Consider the following 17,652-nt stretch of genomic DNA (forward strand, 5'->3'; position numbering starts at 1 on the left):
CTCCCTGCCCAACCCCTGGGAGGTTTGGGAGCTTAGAGGCAGGGGCTGGCTCTAATAACCTGTCTCCCAGGCACCTTTTTGCGATTGCAAATCTCGCCTTCGCCAAAATGCTTGATGCCAAACAGAACCAGTGCATAATCATCAGGTGAGCAGGCTGTCTCATGTGGGGGATAAATAGGGGACTTCCGGTAACAGGCCTGAATCTGGCCAGAACTGCTGTGGGACATCAGAAGATTGCCTGGCACCTCTGGGTTAGCCCACCACACACATCCTCTTGCTTCATGGTGGGGGTTGGGGTGTCCCAGAAGAAGTAGTGAAAGGTTAGAGCTCACTCTGCCTCTTTGCTCGGTCAGTGGAGAGAGCGGCTCTGGCAAAACTGAGGCCACCAAGCTGATTCTGCGCTACCTGGCCTCCATGAACCAGAAACGGGATGTCATGCAGCAGGTGAGTCCACCTGTCTCCCCAGGACCCTAGGCTGAGCACCCTTTGATAAGCACACCCCATGTGCTCCCCAAGAGGCAAAGCTCCTTGGACCAGTAGGAAGATGGGGAGGCTGAGTTCCAGAAGGAGGCCTTGCCCAGGACTGCTCTTTCTGTCACCCATCCCAGGGGTGTGCCTGAGGGGTGAGAGTTTCTGCCTGCCTGTGTTTCCATGGCAGCTCCTGGTTCCAGCCCTCTGGGGCCACTTCAGGGGAGAGATCACATAGGGAAGGGGAGTCATCCCATCTCTCTCACCTCTCTCACCTGGCCTCACCTTCCTGGTCATGGCTCTTGGGCCGCCATATTCTCACACTCACAAGCTATGCAGCCCCCAGGAGTGAAGAGGCAGGGCAGGCCTGTGTGTGGGTTAGGGGTGGGGTGGGGGAGGCAGTAGATGCCAGGCCAGAGTCTGCAGGATTGGAGCTTTGCTGAAAAGGATGGTGCTAAGCCCTCTGAACCTGAGAATGCTAGAACCCCATCCATTTCCTCAGTAAAGACTTACTGAGGACCTACTGTGTGCCAAGCCCAGGCTAGGCATCCAGGAGGGGCAGCAGCAACTCGAGCAAATGTTCACACCCTCGTGGGAACCTCATTCTAGTGATGGAAGCGGGACGACAAATACATATACACTTATATAAGTAAATTATGTGTACGTGAAAGGGTAGGTGGTGAGCTATGAAGGAAAAAAGTGGAGAGAAGGGTGGGGAGTGTTAGGGGTCATAGTCATAAGTGTAGTGGTCAGGGTAGGCTATACTGAAAAGGCAAGGGAGTGGGCTCTGGGAATGTCTAGGGGAACAATGAAGAGGCAGAGGGAGGAGCACCTGCAAAGACCCTGAGGTGCAAGCAGGTTGGGTCCAGGTGCAGGTGCAAGCAGGTCAAAGACAGCCAGCAGCCTATAGAAGACAGACTGGGGTGTGAGAGAGAATTGTCGGAGGTGACCCCAGACATTCGTCCTGAGCCACAGGCAGCACAGAGGCAGGCTGGGCAGTGGAGAGGAGGAGCAGGTTTGTTGAGAAGAGGTGCCTGCTAGGTACCTGCACAGAGATGGCAGGGAGGTGATGGATATACCACCAGCCTGGAGCTCAGGAGAAGGTGGGGCTGGCCTGCCAGCTCAGACTCCATAACCACAGACTCAGACTTCCCCGACCCTGGGGTCCACAAAGGTTTGCACATGGTCACAATATCCCAGCCAGTGGCGAGCCCAGTAAGGTGATATTGGGGGCATTGGAAGGGGCTGTGCAGGCTTTGCGGTCAGGTTCCAGCCTGGCCTGGCCCCCTCTGATGCCTACCTTGGCCTGCCAGCCTCTCCCATCCCAGCCCAGTCCTCCTGATGACCAATCAGATCATCCCTTGCTCCAAGCAGAGTTTTCAAAACCTTTCAGGTCAGACTTTTGAAATGACTGGTTAGGTAGGCAGGGAAAGAAATGAGTGTGCCCTGTGCACCTCCTGTGGCCAGGCACAGTGCTGGTTTCCTTCAGTTATCATCACACCAGAGCTTTAGAGCAACTCTGGGAGGTAGGTACGTGTGCATCCGTTTATAGATGGAGCACTGAGGCCTAAGAAGGGAGGAGTGAGGTGGTGCAGGAGCAGCGATTTGCAGTCCATGGCAGTGAGCGTCAGGGAGGATGAATGGAGCTGTGGATGTGGCTGAGTCTTGGCGTTCTGTGTGCCAGGCACACAGAAGGTGTGAGGATATGCCTGCCAGCTGTGATGACTGTGGGGCTTATTTCCTAGACATGGCTCTCCCTTGCTCAGATAATCTCAAACAGTCTAGTTCTAGGGTCAGTTTTTGGCATGGCTGGATCCAGAATCTTAAACAATGTCTCTTGTCTTGGTTCCAACCTCCCCCATGTATGGGCATCATCCACAGCTGTCTCCCATTGGTCAGCAAGATGATGAACCTTCCCAACATTTCAGAAAAAGGCTCAGAGCTCCATCTCACTGGACAAGTTTTGGTCATACGTCCTCACTGGAACCAATCCCAGAGCATGGGGAATGCTCTGCCCCGACTGGCTGAGGCCTAGGCCACAGGTTCCACCCCTCTTATGTTCACCTACTCTATCTGCCGGCTTTATGCCCTGTATGCTAGGCATCGGGAACAGAGAAGTAGCCAACCTGTCCTCCAGGACTTCCCAGACTAAGGGATATTACACAGTAAAACCCAGGCGGACCTTGACTCACTGGGCACTCAAAGCCAGCCCCCATCCCTCTCTGGACCTCAGTGTGCTTCTTTATACAATGGGTGCAGTATTTCCTGGACTAAATGGGATGGTGCCTGTGAACAGATAGAGGGAACTAACTCCATCCCCAAAATTACAAGTATTGTTTCTGTGGTGACTGGACCTCCTTTGCCTCTTCCCTAAAAGATTATTCTGAGGCAGTGCCTCAGCTGAAGAAAGAGCCATGTACACGATAGCCTCATGCTCATCACTCGAGTGGATGCTGGAGTCCCTGGGCATGTCATTTCACCTCTCTAAGCTTCAGTTTCCTAATATGCAAAACCAGGGTGATATTAGTACTTACCTCATGGGATTGTTAACAATGGCATCATCAGGGCAATGTGTCTCACATACAGTTAGGTGCTTAAACAGGTGGGAGCTTGCGATCAGCCATGGTCACCTCTGGGCAGCTCTGCCCATAGGCTGCTATTTCTTTTTCCATCCCTTTAGCAGATATTTTTTGAGGGCCTACTAAGCACCAGGTCTGTGCATTTGCTGGGGACTCAGATGTGCAAACAGTAGATTCGTGCCTGTGAGATTTGACGTTCTAGTGGAGAGACAGACAATACCCAAGAAAATAGAGTTTGCCAGCGGGGCTGAGGACTGCCAGGGAGAGAATTCTGTGGTCTTCCTGTGAGAGGTGAGGCAGGGGGCCATGCAGGTGCATGGGAGCTGTGGCTTCCAAGCAGAGGGAACAGGAGATGTAAATGCCCAGGGGCAATAGTGGGTCTGGGTGTCAGGGAACAGTGAGGAAGGTCAGGGAGGAGGTTCAGGGATCCTGCTGGTGGTGGTCATGGGAGGGGGAGAAGAGGACATCCCCAGAGCCTTCTGGAAGCCAGAACCGGCATATTTTTATACCTTGGAGACCCCATGGCAGTCCCCAAGCCCGGACTTCTAGGATCTCTGAGCCTCGAAGGTTTTTGCCAGTCCCTCCCTGGCTGAGGCATCTGGTCTCCTGGAGAGAGAGGTGGTGGGTCCTGCTAGTGATGCATTCTGTTCTTGTCTCTCTCTTTCTCCTCCCTCCTGGGTGCTCTTGAAGATAAAGGTACTCAGAGAGAGAATTTGTGAGTGGGTGTGTGTCCGGGAAAATGCATGTGGATGTGCCTGCTCCTGTGTGGGTGGAGGGACAGGCAGGAAGGGATATCCAAAGGCCTGTCCTGGGCAGGGCTAGGGCTTGTGGTCAGGGGCTGCCGTGGGGGCCATGGAGGCTGGAAGGCTGGGAGAAGGGAAGCACTGGGTTTGCTGTGTGGGAGTTGGGCAGCATGGGGTGGGGGCCAGCCACTTGGGGACACTGGAGAGACCTCAGGATTCTCTAGAGAGCCCACCTCTGGTCACCCCTCATAAAGGGAGGTCCTTGGGGAGGCTTGTGTCTGGGTATCCCTAGCTATGCCCCCCATCCAGGCCCCGAGACAGTGCTTAGCCCCTCAATCTCCACATCTTCTGGAGTCCAGATCCTGGAGGCAACACCCCTCTTGGAGTCCTTCGGTAATGCCAAAACCGTCAGGAATGACAACTCCAGCCGCTTCGGGAAGTTCGTGGAGATCTTTCTGGAAGGGTGAGTGGGGACAGTGGAGGGCCTCCCAAAGGCCTTGCAGTGTCTTCCATGTCTCACCACAGCCCCTGAGAGCCAACACCAGCCCTCCTTCCCCTGCTGAGAGCTGACTATGCTCACCACCCCAGGGGCGTGATCTCTGGTGCCATAACCTCCCAGTACCTGCTTGAGAAATCCAGGATCGTGTTTCAGGTGGGCCAGCCCCTCCCAGGCCTGTGTGTTGGGCAGGGTGGGGGTGGGAGGCACAGATACTCAGAGCCTGGCCCCTGATGGGGTTGGGTAGATGTCAAATAAATGACTGAATACACATGTACATGTAAGCCCGAGACCTCCCCTCTCTAACCCTCCTCTGGCCACAGTGGCTCCTCCCTGCCCCACAGCACACAGGCATGGTCCTGCCAGGGCCTTTGCACCTTCTGTTCCTTCTCTCAGGGGCACTTATCTGTCAGGCGCCTGTTTGGCCAAACCCCTCACCTCCTCCAAGCCTCCCCTACAATTTCACTCATTCAGGAAGCTCCCCATTTAAAAACGCAGCACCTCTCCATCCCGTCTGAACCCCCACTCTGTCCACTGCCTTATTTTTCTCCAGTGTACTTTCCTCCATCTAATATATTTTATGTTTTAACCAGTGATTTGCTGAGTGTCTGTCTCCCTAGCTAGCAGGTGGACTCCATGAGATCAGGGGCTTCTCGCTGCCTTGTCCCCCATGTCCCAAGGGCCTGGACAGGGCCTGGTGCACAGGAAGTGCTCAGCCATCAAGAAGCTCTGTGTGTACACATGTGGGCTACGGACACACATGTATGTTGGTGTGTGTGGCCGGTACACACAAGAGAAGATGGCCCTTTTTTCTCTTCTTTCTCCTAACCAAATGAAATCCTGAAAACCAGAACCCTCTCAACCTTCAATCATACCAGGGCACCTCTGCTTCTGCCTTCACCCCAGCTGGTGCCAGGCTGGGAGCCTCACTCATTACAGAGGCACGTGTTCTCATCTGCAGTCCCTTGTGTGATGTGTATTCATGGGCTTGGACCTGCGTGTGTACCTGGGGATCACCTAGGTAGGTGGCTCCCTTCTCTGTGTCCACTATCCACTCTACAGGCCAAAAACGAGAGGAATTACCACATCTTCTATGAGTTGCTGGCTGGGTTGCCTGCCCAGCTCCGGCAGGCCTTCAGCCTGCAGGAGGCCGAGACCTACTACTATCTGAACCAGGTGAGTGCCAGCAGGCCTCTGACGGCCCCCAGCCCTGGTACTCCCACCTCAACACCCCTGGGTGGGCCGAGGGAGCCCAGTTGTGAGTGATGGAATGTGAAGGTGATGGAGATTTGGGGAGGGTGAGTTTGGATTTAAGATAGCTCGTCACAGTAAGGGGGACCAGGAATCTTCTGGGTCCAAAGCAGAAGCAGGAAAGGCCTACCTGACTTCATTTCTCTGGAACCTGGATCAGAACCAACCAGCCTAGAGTGACTACACTTCCCCTCGCTGTGCCTCAGTTTCCTCATCCGTGAAATGGGGCCAACATAGTACCACTTTGCAGGGATGTAGTGAGGCTTAGATGAGGAAATGCAGGTAAAGAGCTTAGCACAGGGCCTGGCGTGCAGGACATGCTCAGTAAACACTGACTATTCTTTTCATTATTATCACTGGGCAGCTGCAAAGATCAGCAAGTGACAACCCCTGCCACACATTGCACTTAGAATCCATGAATCCCATCCTCAGCCCTGCTCAGAGCCTCTGTGCCCATGAGAGTGGAATGAGAGCTTGAGTGACCAGCTCAAGCCACACTGCTGGTTAGGGCAGAGTGGGACCCGGAGGGCTCTGCAGCCCTACCCAAGCTCCCTGACCCTCAGCCTCTGTCCTCACCCAGGGTGGGAACTGTGAGATTGCAGGAAAGAGCGATGCAGATGACTTTCGCCGGCTCCTGGCTGCCATGGAGGTGCTGGGCTTCAGCAGTGAGGACCAGGACAGCATCTTCCGCATCCTGGCCTCCATCCTGCACCTGGGCAACGTCTACTTTGAGAAGTATGAGGTGAGGGGTGCCACAGCCTGCTATGGGCCCGCACCCTCTGGACTTGGCTATCTTTTCCAAGGCCTTATCTGTTTCCCTTTCAGATTACACTATGCACACATCACTTGTCCTGTTGTTTTCTTTTTTCCTTTGGGCTTATTCATCTTTCTCCTCCTTGTAGAAATTAAGGAAATCAACCCTTTGTCTCTGATATAAATTGGACATATACCTTCATTTACAATGGTTTTTGGTGGGAGCGGGGGGTCTCACTCATCACCTAAACTGGAGTGCAGTGACACAATCTCCACTCACCACAACCTCTGCCTCCCAGGCTCAAGCAATTCTCCTGCCTCAGTCTCCCGAGTAGCTGGGATGACAGGCACGTGCCACTACCACCCCACTAATTTTTGTATTTTTAGTAGAGACAGGGTTTCACCATGTTGGCCAGGCTGGTCTCGAACTCCTGACCTCAGGTGATCTGCCTACCTCAGCCTCCCAAAGTGCTGGGATTACAGGCCTGAGACATAGTGCCCTGCCCTGTTTTTTTAATGAACTTTAAATTCAGCTTATCTAGTTCAAAACACATTCCTGTTGGTATTTTGCATAGACGGATGCACAGGAGGTGGCCTCAGTGGTGAGTGCCCGGGAAATCCAGGTTGTGGCTGAGCTGCTACAGATCTCCCCTGAGGGCCTGCAGAAGGCCATCACCTTCAAAGTGACCGTGAGTCTGTGGGCATCTGGCCTTCAAACAAAACTTCCTACCAGGGCCTGGTCAGAGCTGCCTTGTACCCATCCTGTGTGGGCAGCCTCTCCCTCTCCCCTGCTCTCTGTCCCTGGGTCAGGCATGGAAGGGAGTAATTTCAGACCCTAAAGACATTTCAGACTCCAAGCTCCAACTTGCATAGGCTGTTTCCTCTACCTGGAATGTTCTTCCTCTTTTCTCACCTACTTGTCCTTTAAAACCGTATACAGCTATTCTCTCCGCTAAGAAGCCTTCTCTGATCTTTGGCCAGGTCAGTGCCTCCTCTGGTCTTTCACAGCCCTAGGATCATTCCCCCTGCCCAGGGTTGATCTCATTGTGTCTGCTGATGCCTCTGTCTCCCCCATTAGACCTGCAGTCCCCACCATGACCAGCATTGCCAGGCAGAGTCGGGTAGGGGCGGGGGTGGTCCTGCCTAGCCTCTGTGTGCCTGAGCCCAGTCACATCCCTCCAGCCTTCCTTCCTCATGCTCTACTCCCCTAGTCCCCTGGGGGCTTTCTGGAGGCAGTGGCCAGCCTGCTGTCACTCAAGGGCTGTGCCCCTCCCTAGGAGACAATGCGAGAGAAGATCTTCACACCCCTAACTGTGGAGAGCGCTGTGGATGCCAGGTGAGGCCGCACCCCACCCTGCCTGAGCCCCAGGGCCCAGCACCCCACCACAGTATCCTGCCCACAACAACGCCACGTCTGCTTTAGGGACGCCATCGCCAAGGTCTTGTATGCGCTGCTGTTCAGCTGGCTCATCGCCAGGGTCAATGCGCTGGTTTCCCCGCGGCAGGATACACTGTCCATCGCCATCCTGGACATCTACGGTTTTGAGGTGGGGCCATGTGGGAGGCTGAGGGGCAGGGGACATAGGCGAGGTCTCACCTCCCTCAGATGTCTCAGGCTGCCCTTCCCATCCTTTTCTGTGCCTGCAGCAGGTGCCATTTTCCCTTCATGGACCCCTCCCCGTCACTATCTCCCTTGTCACCTTCCATTTTCTTTACTCACCACAAGCACTCCCCAAGGCCTCTGGGCCAGACCCTGTGCTGGGCAATACCAGCTGCCCAGAAAGTACCAGTCAGGGCCCTGCCCTTGGGGAGCTTCCAGGTGAGGCTGGGTGGGGGTGGGGGCAGACTCTGACAACCCCATATGCTCCAGTGGGCATCATTCACTTGGGCAGGAATGGGGAAGGCTTCCTGGATGGGGATGAGACACTCCTGACACCCAGCAAAGGCACTATAGGTGCAGGGAACAGAATATGCAAAGGCTGGGAGGGATGGAGGGGCATGGAATCTGGGACCGGACTTCTCATGTGGGGGGTGACTGCTGTGTGAGTGCACAGCAAGGGAAGTGGCGAGGCACAGGGCAAGATCACAAGGCAACCATCACGGACACTCACGTGGCACCTGTTACGTGCCAGGTGCTGCTGAAAGCACTTTGTTAATTCACTTCATCTTTAGAGCAACCCTATGAGGCAGGTACTGTCCATATCCTCATTTTATAGATGGGAAAACTGAGGCGTGGGACTGTTATTCAAGGTCATATAGCTAGAAAGTGGCAGACCCAGAATTTGAACCTAGGCAGAAGGCCCTGGAGCCTGGGCCTTCAGCCATTGCCTGTGCTGTCAGGACAGAGCCTGTCAGGTCTGTCCTGGGTGTAGCAGGAGCCATGGAGGGTTCTGAGCTAAGGGTCTGTGGTTGAGCTCAAGCTTTTTGAAGTTGCCACCAGGAAAGGCAGGGGCAGATAGGCTGGTGACTCAGGAAGGACTGTTCCCAGCCTCCCTATCCACCTGGCAGGACCTGAGCTTCAACAGCTTTGAGCAGCTGTGTATTAACTACGCAAACGAGAACCTTCAGTACCTTTTTAACAAGATCGTCTTCCAGGAGGAGCAGGTGTGTGGGCCCCATTAACACTCCTGAACAGTGGACCTTCTTGGAGACAAACAAGGATATACTTGTTGTTTAAGAGCAATTCTGACATCACAGCCAGTGGAGGAAAAGGCATTCTAAGCTGGGAACCAGCTCATGGGAAGGCCTCTGTTCTGGAGGGAAAGGTGCTAAGGTGCTGTACTCAGAAAGGAGCCTCCTTGGGGGAGTCCTTGTCCTCTACTGGGCTGTCCCAGGCAGAGGGAGCAGCAGGACTCTGAGTTGGCTCATGCTGCCTTATTAGGGGGTGAGCTCCCTATTCTGGGAGGTATGCAAGTAGAGGTGCTGCTGGCCGGGCTCCTTCAGGCAGGTTCAGGATCTGTGGTTGAGCTCAAGCTTTTTGAAGGAGGAGAGTGGGTGGACCCTGGATAGGGATGGGAGGCTGAGCTCCTGCTGCCCCCTGCCTGCAGGAGGAGTACATCCGTGAGCAGATCGACTGGCAGGAGATCACATTTGCTGACAACCAGCCTTGCATCAACCTCATCTCGCTGAAGCCTTATGGCATCCTGCGCATCCTCGATGACCAGTGTTGCTTTCCTCAGGTGAGCCGCAGGTACTGTGTGAGCCTAGTCAGGTCACACATCTCTCAGCCTCGTGTTGTCTTCCCAGCCTGACTCCTTCATTCCTCTCTGCTCAGGCCTGAGGTGGGCAGTGGGAGGTTGGGGCACCCAACTGACTATCCACAACCTGGGGTGATTAAGGCCATATGGGCAGCTGTGGGTGTCCAGAGGAGAGGCTGCACCAGCCTGGAAAAACACAGAAGTTTTCCTGGAGGAGGTAACCTTAGGATTGAGCCTCGGATCCTGATTGCAAAACACAAGAGTGGATGGCAGTGAGATCAATAGAGTGCAAAGACAGCTGGCCTGGAGGGGAGGCAGTTAGGAACTCACCCAGCCACATGTATCTTTAGGGACTACTTAGGCCTCCAGTGCCTGGCTAAGGCGCTTGCCTTGTGACCCAGGGAGAGGCGCAGTCATGGGAAGCTGTGAGTTGTTCCTTGCTGGTGCCCAACAGGGAGCAGTCAGGGATAGTGAGTTTGCCACCAGGCCAGGAACAGGGTGTCCAGGCCCCCTGCCCACCAACTGATCCCTAACTGCCCCCAGGCTACAGACCACACCTTCCTACAGAAGTGCCACTACCATCATGGCGCCAATCCGCTCTATTCTAAACCCAAGATGCCGCTGCCTGAGTTCACCATCAAGCACTATGCAGGCAAGGTCACCTACCAGGTGAGCCCCGAGACGGCCGGTCTGGCCCCTGGTGCTGCAGTGCTGCTAGCTGTTAGAGACACAGAAGCACAACCCCGGCCCCACACATTCACACCCAGGTCTAGTTCTGGCTCTGCTGTGCCCCAGCTCTGACCTTGAGCAAACTGCTTAGCCAGCCTGAGCCTCAGTTTTCTCACTTGGAAAATGGGAATAATAATAGTGCCCATCTAATGGGGTTGGTGTGAGAAATGTAAGGTGGGTTTGATAAAGAGTAGCTCTTACCAGTAGTGACATCACTGTGGGCACCCTCAGCCCTATTTTTTGAGGCACATTCCTGCCCTGGAGGTGTCTCAGGCTAGGATTCCATGCCTCTGTCCCCATCTGGGCCTTACTTTTCTCATCTGTAGAATGGGCACCGGACAATGTACCCATTGTCCTGAGGGTGAGGCCAAGACCCAGACCCCGCATGTGAAGCCATGACAAATGCTCCCCTCCCCAAAAATGGGGAGAATGGTGGGTCTGGAGGGGTGGGGACCATAGCAGTGAGGAGGATCCAGTCCCTCCTAGGATTGACAGAGAGACAGAGGCCTGGAGGGGCAGGGCCGGGATTACTCAGGCTGTTGTTTCCTTTTTCAGGTGCACAAGTTCCTGGACAAGAACCACGATCAAGTGCGCCAGGACGTGCTAGACCTGTTCGTAAGAAGCCGGACACGGGTGAGCCTCCCTTCTGCCGCTACAGCCCTGCCCCCACACCTAGCCGTCTGCAGGCCTTGGACCATGTTGTCTAGTCTGGCTCTGCTTTTGGCCAGACCTGTTCTCACCTAGGTTGGCTCTTCCCTAAACCTAGCTCCTCGTCCTGATCCTGCCCTCTGGCTCCCCCCAGCCCCAGTGGCCAGACCCTGGCCCCACTCCCAGTTCTAACCCTGTATCCCACCAGCTGTGGCCTTGCCCTGTACTTACCGCATTCCTGGCCCCACCCCATTCCCTGGCCCATTCTCTCCTGGCTTTCTGCTAGACCTGTTCTCCCAATCCCACCTCCTGGTGTTCTCAGTTCCCCCTACTCCACCCATAAGGCCCTGGGGAGAGCTTGGGGGACCAAATTTGGGTTCCTTGAAGGCTTGGGAAGACCCTGCATCCCAACTACACTGTGGCTAGTAGATGGCCCTAGGACAGAGCACAGGCCTAGTAACATCACCTCCCCTATCTGGCCCCCTGCTTCCTCCTGTCAACTGGGCACCCTCCTCACGAGGTCATAGCCAGAGTTCACAACCATATGTCTAACAAGCCACGTTGGGGTCAGACACACAGTCAGTGACTGTGTGTTCCTCAGACTAAAGGGGGAAAAGTCAGCCAGTTATGGGATGGATCCCTTGGAAGGTACGGAGCCCCACCTGTTTTGAGAAGCATGCAAGCCAGGACAACAGAGACCTTGCAGAGGGAACAGGGGTCCAGTTAGTCTTCAGATCCCCTGGTCCAGAGACTTGACTCCTGCTCTCTGTTCCTCCTCATTTCGGTCTCCTGGCCCCTGCCTGTGTTTTCCCTCCCCCAATCCCTGCCCAGGTGGTGGCACACCTCTTCTCCAGCCATGCCCCACAGGCTGCCCCTCAGCGCCTGGGCAAGAGCAGCTCCGTCACTCGGCTCTACAAGGCGCACACCGTGGCTGCCAAGTTCCAGCAGTCACTCCTGGATCTGGTGGAAAAGATGGAGAGGTGGGGTGGGGGGCAGGTGGGCGGAGCACCCAGCCTCACCCTTAACCCGCCTCATGACCTTCAGAGGGTGAGAGCCTTCTTTTTCTGAGGCCTCATGCTATTCTCTTCCTGCCACTGCCAGGTGTAACCCCTTGTTTGTGCGTTGCCTGAAGCCCAACCACAAGAAGGTGAGAGCTGAGACCTCTGAGAGAGCCAAATCCTCCTGCCCATGCTGTGTGATCTTGACCAAGTGGCTTGGCCTCTCTGGACCTGCATCTCCCCAGCCTCGCACTGGGACTGTTCACCATGATAGTGCCCTTTGCACATGGATGAGCCAATGTGCAGACTCCCTCTCTGTGCACCCCTACAGGAGCCTGGTCTCTTTGAGCCAGATGTAGTAATGGCACAGTTACGCTATTCAGGGGTGCTGGAGACTGTGAGGATCCGCAAGGAGGGATTTCCAGTGCGCTTGCCTTTCCAGGGGTTCATCGACAGGTACCTTGGTTAGGGTAGTTCCTGAGCTCTATAAATCCCTGTGCAACTCCGCATGGCCCCAGGAATATGCAACCCAGGCAGCACAGGGCTTGCGTGCACAGTTGCTCAGATTGTACACTACATAAGGCTGCCACATGCTAGCTGTTATGTGGTATATACATTTATTGTTTTGCCTTTTTTTGTAGTTTTATTACATGCTGTATAACGTATAATACATATAATCAACCCTCCATGTTGATTAAAATGGTTTTAGTAGTTACAACAAAAAGTTTCCAGCAAGTGGCAGTCAAGTGTCTTGTTCTACTGAAATCATCTATTGTAACAATTTTCTGTCACCCTGAAGTAAAGTCTTGAGAATGGAGTGCCTTTTTTAGAATGCACTATTAGTGGAGTCACCACTGGGACCAGGCCTCTTGGACACGGGGCGGGGGTGGTAACCCCATGGTCTAGCAGGCACCTCGGGTAGGTCTCATAGCCCCAGACTGAGTGTGGGCCCCCTGCCAGGTACTGCTGTCTAGTGGCCCTCAAGCACAACCTGCCGGCTAACGGGGACATGTGTGTATCGGTGCTGAGTCGCCTGTGCACAGTCATGCCAAACATGTACCGTGTTGGGGTCAGCAAGGTGAGTCCCACCCCACAGTCAGCCCTTAAGAGACCCCAATTCAGGGGCTCCAGAACCACTGAGTCAGAAATGTCCAAGCTTGAGACCACTGTCCCAGGAACAACCCAGATGAGCTTGGGACATGGAATGTTAACTGCCCGATTCACCAGCACCCTTTCTTCCACCTCTCCAAATCCACCTCATCCCTCCAGTTCCACTCCAGGAGGCATCTCTGTCTATTCTGTCTCCACGGATTCTAGAGAGGGAGGGGCCCTTAGTCCAGCCTCCTGGCTCCTATCTGCCTCAGTGCCTGCCTCCTGTCCTCAGCTGTTCCTTAAGGAACACCTACACCAGCTGCTGGAGAGTATGCGGGAGCACGTCCTGAATCTGGCAGCCCTTACTCTGCAGCGCTGCTTCCGTGGCTTCTTCATCAAGCGGCGATTCCGCTCTCTGCGCCACAAGATCATCTTGCTGCAAAGCCGGGCCCGTGGCTACCTTGCCAGGTGAGGCCCAGAAAAGGCAGGATTCCTAGGAGACCTATGGTCAGGCTCAGGAGAGGTGACGTCCAATCTTGAATAGTGAGCTCCCTATTCCTGGAAGCGTGCAAGCTGAGGATGGAGGCCTTTGCAGGGAGGATAATCAGATTCTCTGTGTCTCTGCTTTTGGATGCCCTTCCCAGCCATCCCCAGGCCCTTGTGACTGGTGGGTGGGAATCCATTCAGCCAAGAGGGGCCTTATCCTGCATCTCAGGGACCCTGAGATTATAAAATGTTTGGAAATAAATGATTCAGGTAGGTTTAATCCAGGCCCTGCTACTTAATTTGCTGTGTGACCTTGGCCAAGTCACTGCCCCTCTCTGAGCTTCAGTTTCCCTTTGTGCCAAAGGGCCCCAAGTGTGAGGTGAGAACACTGGCTCCCAGGCTAGGCTGGCAGGGGCCTTTCTGCCCCTTTTTCACCCTGTCACCCTGTAGCCCCAATCCCTGACTTCCCCACTCCCCCAATCCAGGCAACGCTATCAGCAGATGAGGAGGAGTCTGGTGAAGTTCCGGTCCCTGGTACACACATACATGAGCCGCCGACGCTACCTCAAGGTACAGGCCCTACCCTATCTCCGTCCAAGGGGACAGGAGAGAAGGGGAAAAGGCACTTAGCACCCAAGAGGAGACCATTGGCCTCAGGCAGTTTGGGGTTCAAATTCTGCCTCTGCCACCCACTATCTGTGTAACCTGGGCCATTCTCTATCCTCAATTTTCCAATCTACCCCTTGGGATTGTGGAGAGGGTTAAACGAGACGTTGCATTGAAAGATTTGGAGATTTGGCCTGGTGCTAGGTTCATAGTGGGGTCTTAAGGAATTGAGAGCCATTAGAATTTGGCGACCTGAATGTCACTGGGTATGGTTTTGCTCTTACCTTCATATCTTGGCCCACTGTAATGTAAACCAGCCACCAGAAAGACAAACGCAGTTCCCAAACCAACAAAGCAGTATGTAGCCTTTACTGAAGGCCTGTGACACAGGAGGGCTTCCCATGACACAGTACTCGGCCACCTCCCAGAAATCCTCCTTGTGCATCTCTTTCCCCAGAGTTTTCGTCCCTCTGCTCTTTGCCTCTGTCTTTCTCTTGCTCTCTGTCCTTTCCCCTCCCTGTTTTTCTTGCCAACCTCGGCCTCCCACCTGACCTGTGGAGTGGGGCAGTGGCAAGCTACCCCTCCTTGCTTGAGTGTGGCTGCCTTGCATAAGCTGGCCTGGCCTGCCTGGGTGTCCACGGTTGCCTCTGTCCGCCACTTCCCACCTTGACATCTGCTCTTCTGAAGCCAAGGGCAGTGTGGAGGCACCAGGTGGAGGGGGCACAGTTGCAGGAGCAGGAGGTAGGTGCAGGTCTGGGTGGCAGCAGGGCCAGGGAGGGAGGCTGGCAGGTGGGGATGTGGCAGGCCTGTCCCTGCCCCATGCACTGTTCCTCCAGGAGCTGAGTAAGCGGGAGGTAGTGGCTGTGGGGCACCTCGAGGTACCGGCTGAGCTGGCTGGGCTCCTGCAAGCAGTGGCAGGTGGGTTGGCACTGGGCGCAGAGAGGGCACAGGCAGATTGGAGCAGGCACCGCATTCCCTCCTCTCTCCACAGGCCTCAGGCTGTCCCGGGTGCCTCGGGTGGCCCCTGTGCGGACTCCTCGGCTCCAGGCTGAGCCCCGTGTCACACTGCCCCTGGATATCAACAACTATCCCATGGCCAAGTTTGTCCGGTGCCACTTCAAGGCAAGGGCTAGCTGAGGTCCAAGGCGCCTTGGCTGATAGGGCTGACCAATTAGAAGGGACATTGTCCTTTCCCTGGGGCAGGGTCCTGGCTGTGCCCAGTGGTGTTGGGTATGAGCCTTTTAGTTGCTGGATCATAGGGACTCTGGGAGATCCCTGGGGTCTGGATAGCAGTGGAGAGCCCTCATGGGCTTGGGCAGGGCTATTTACTACCAACCAGTCTGGAAATATTTCAGAAACAACTGGTAGAGCCATAGCACATCAGCCCAGTTCTGATTTCCTTCCCTCCAGATGAGAGTTCATCCTGTCCCTACCACCAACTTGCTGAAGGTCACTGTGACCCCGCATCAGCCCTCAGTTTCCCTATCCATACACTGAGGACCAGAGCCCCTGTGTCGTAGGCCCTGGGGCCCCATGTGGCACATGGCAGTGGGTCCAAATGTGCCTATGTCTCAGCGCTGTCTGCTCACATGCCTGCCCTATGCCCTAGGAACCTGCCTTTGGGATGCTGACAGTGCCCCTGAGGACACCCCTTACGCAGCTGCCAGCCGAGCACCATGCGGAAGCTGTGAGCATCTTCAAGCTGGTATGGGGTCCTCCCCAGCCCACCTTCTAATTCATAGCCCCTGGACCTGACGCTGGGCCATGAGGCTCCCAGTCTTCCCAGCCCTCCCCAAGCCCAATCCATGAGCCCCACACCTCTTCCCGAAAGGAGAAACTTTTTTTTTTTTTGAAACAGAGTCTTGCTGTGTCACCCAGGCTGGATTGCAGTGGTGCAATCTTGGCTCACTGCAACCTCTGCCTCCCGAGCTGAAGTGTTTCTCTTGCCTCAGCCTCCCGAGTAGCTGGGACTACAGGCCCGTGCCAATGCACATGGCTAATTTTTGCATTTCTAGTAGAGACAGGGTTTTACGATATTGGCCAGGCTGGTCTTGAACTCCTGATCTCGTGATTCGCCTGCCTCAGCCTCCTTCAAAGTGCTGGGATTACAGGCGTGAGCCACTGCACCCAGCCAGAAGAAAGTGTTATGTCAGCGAGGGGATCTGGCTTCCTCTGGGGATTGGTGGCTTTTCTTCTCCCAGCTGTCTTCCAGGCAAAGACTGCCTTTGGCCAGACACAGTGTCTCACTCCTGTAATCTCAGCACTTTGGGAGGCTGAGGTGGAGGTCAAGAGATTGAGACTATCCTGGCCAACATGGTGAAACCCCGTCTCTACTGAAAATACAAAAAAATTAGCTGGGCATGGTGGCACATCTCTGTAATCCCAGCTACTCAGGAGGCTGAGGCAGGAGAATCGCTAGAACCAGGGAGTCAGAGGTTGCAGTGACCCGAGAGCATGCCACTGCACTCTAGCCTGGCGACAGAGCAAGACTCCATCTCCAAATAAAAATAAAAATAAAAAGGTTGCTTTGGAGCCTCTCAGGGACACTCAGAAGATACCCAGGTCTTCTCCTTAAGGACTTCTCAGTCTCATGGAGAAGCAGAGCTGACCCGGCCAGTGACCACCAGCATGGACAGAGGGAAGCACCAAGGCTAGGGAGTCTGATGGGGCCACTAACTCAGCCCTGGGTAGGGCCACAGGGGGCTTCCTGAAGGAGAAGGCATTTGAGCTGGAGGAGAATTTGCCAGGCAGGGAAAGTGGAGAAAGTAGAGAGAGAAGAGGAAATTGGTATGGTCAGAACAGAGTCAGAAGGGCAAAGGTGAGAGTGGCCAGTGAGGCCTTGATTACAGACCCAGAGCTTAGATTTCATCCCAAGGGACCTAGGGAGCCAAGGCAGGAGCTTCCATGGGAGGGATGTGGTCGTATCTGAATGTTAAAAAGAACCTTCTGCAGCCTAGATGGAGCAGAAAGTGAGGGGTTTGGCTGGAGGCCAGGAGTCTGGGGAGGGAGCTGGGGCTGTACGGGGAGCTCTAGAAGGTTCATGAACAGGGAAGACGACACATACTTTGGATCTAGAGTTTTCCCATAGTCGAGATGAACTGCCTAGTCATTAGGCATAGAATATGGCAGTTGTAGGCGCAGTGGTGCACGCTTGTAATCCCAGCACTTTGGGAGGCCAAGGTGGGCAGATCCATTGAGTCCAGGAGTTTAAGATCAGCCTGGGCAACATGGTGAAACCCTGTCTCTACTAAAAACACAAAAATTAGCTGGGTGTGGCTGTACATGCCTATAATCCTAGCTACTTGAGGGGCTGAGGCAGGAGGATCGCTTGAGCTCAAGGAAGTTGAGGCACAGTGAGCTGAGATTCTGCCACTGCACTCTAGCCTGGGTGACAGAGACCTCATCTCAAAATATATATATATATATATATATATATATATTTATATGTATGTATGTATATATATATATGTGTGTGTGTACATATATATATGCAGTTATGTTGTAAAATGAGGGGCATTTATGTGGGCATGGGCACACATGGGGACATGAAAGGGATGCATGTTGTGGGGTGGGGACCAGAAGGAACAACTTTCCAAGACATTCTAT

At 54.4% G+C, this 17,652-nt stretch overlaps 1 protein-coding gene across 12 annotated transcripts in view; it reads left to right on the top strand.

Moving 5' to 3' along the window:
- The window catches only part of LOC100398695 (unconventional myosin-XV), a 58,709-nt gene that overhangs the window by 7,822 nt on the left and 33,235 nt on the right, over window positions 1-17,652 (top strand). For 11 of the 12 annotated variants that reach the window (XR_004743249.3, XR_004743250.3, XR_013535599.1 and 8 more), the window contains exons 5-25: window positions 71-145; window positions 354-444; window positions 4,150-4,253; window positions 4,379-4,442; window positions 5,349-5,462; window positions 6,118-6,279; window positions 6,866-6,979; window positions 7,568-7,626; window positions 7,714-7,837; window positions 8,799-8,894; window positions 9,338-9,469; window positions 10,031-10,156; window positions 10,772-10,849; window positions 11,696-11,844; window positions 11,966-12,011; window positions 12,194-12,318; window positions 12,823-13,422; window positions 13,926-14,010; window positions 14,883-14,964; window positions 15,038-15,168; window positions 15,656-15,751. Coding sequence is in view for 9 of the 12 variants with exons in the window: in XM_078373110.1 (XP_078229236.1) it covers window positions 71-145; window positions 354-444; window positions 4,150-4,253; window positions 4,379-4,442; window positions 5,349-5,462; window positions 6,118-6,279; window positions 6,866-6,979; window positions 7,568-7,626; window positions 7,714-7,837; window positions 8,799-8,894; window positions 9,338-9,469; window positions 10,031-10,156; window positions 10,772-10,849; window positions 11,696-11,844; window positions 11,966-12,011; window positions 12,194-12,318; window positions 12,823-13,422; window positions 13,926-14,010; window positions 14,883-14,964; window positions 15,038-15,168; window positions 15,656-15,751 (2,653 nt within the window). In the remaining 3 variants the exon portion in view is untranslated. Of the gene's footprint in view, window positions 1-70; window positions 146-353; window positions 449-4,144; window positions 4,254-4,378; window positions 4,443-5,348; window positions 5,463-6,117; window positions 6,280-6,865; window positions 6,980-7,567; window positions 7,627-7,713; window positions 7,838-8,798; window positions 8,895-9,337; window positions 9,470-10,030; window positions 10,157-10,771; window positions 10,850-11,695; window positions 11,845-11,965; window positions 12,012-12,193; window positions 12,319-12,822; window positions 13,423-13,925; window positions 14,011-14,733; window positions 14,788-14,882; window positions 14,965-15,037; window positions 15,169-15,655; window positions 15,752-17,652 lie in introns of all 12 variants that reach the window. The other variant, XM_078373111.1, reaches the window with a different exon arrangement.

This window comes from Callithrix jacchus, chromosome 5, assembly GCF_049354715.1.
Source record: "Callithrix jacchus isolate 240 chromosome 5, calJac240_pri, whole genome shotgun sequence".
In the NCBI taxonomy this organism is placed as follows: domain Eukaryota; kingdom Metazoa; phylum Chordata; class Mammalia; order Primates; family Cebidae; genus Callithrix; species Callithrix jacchus.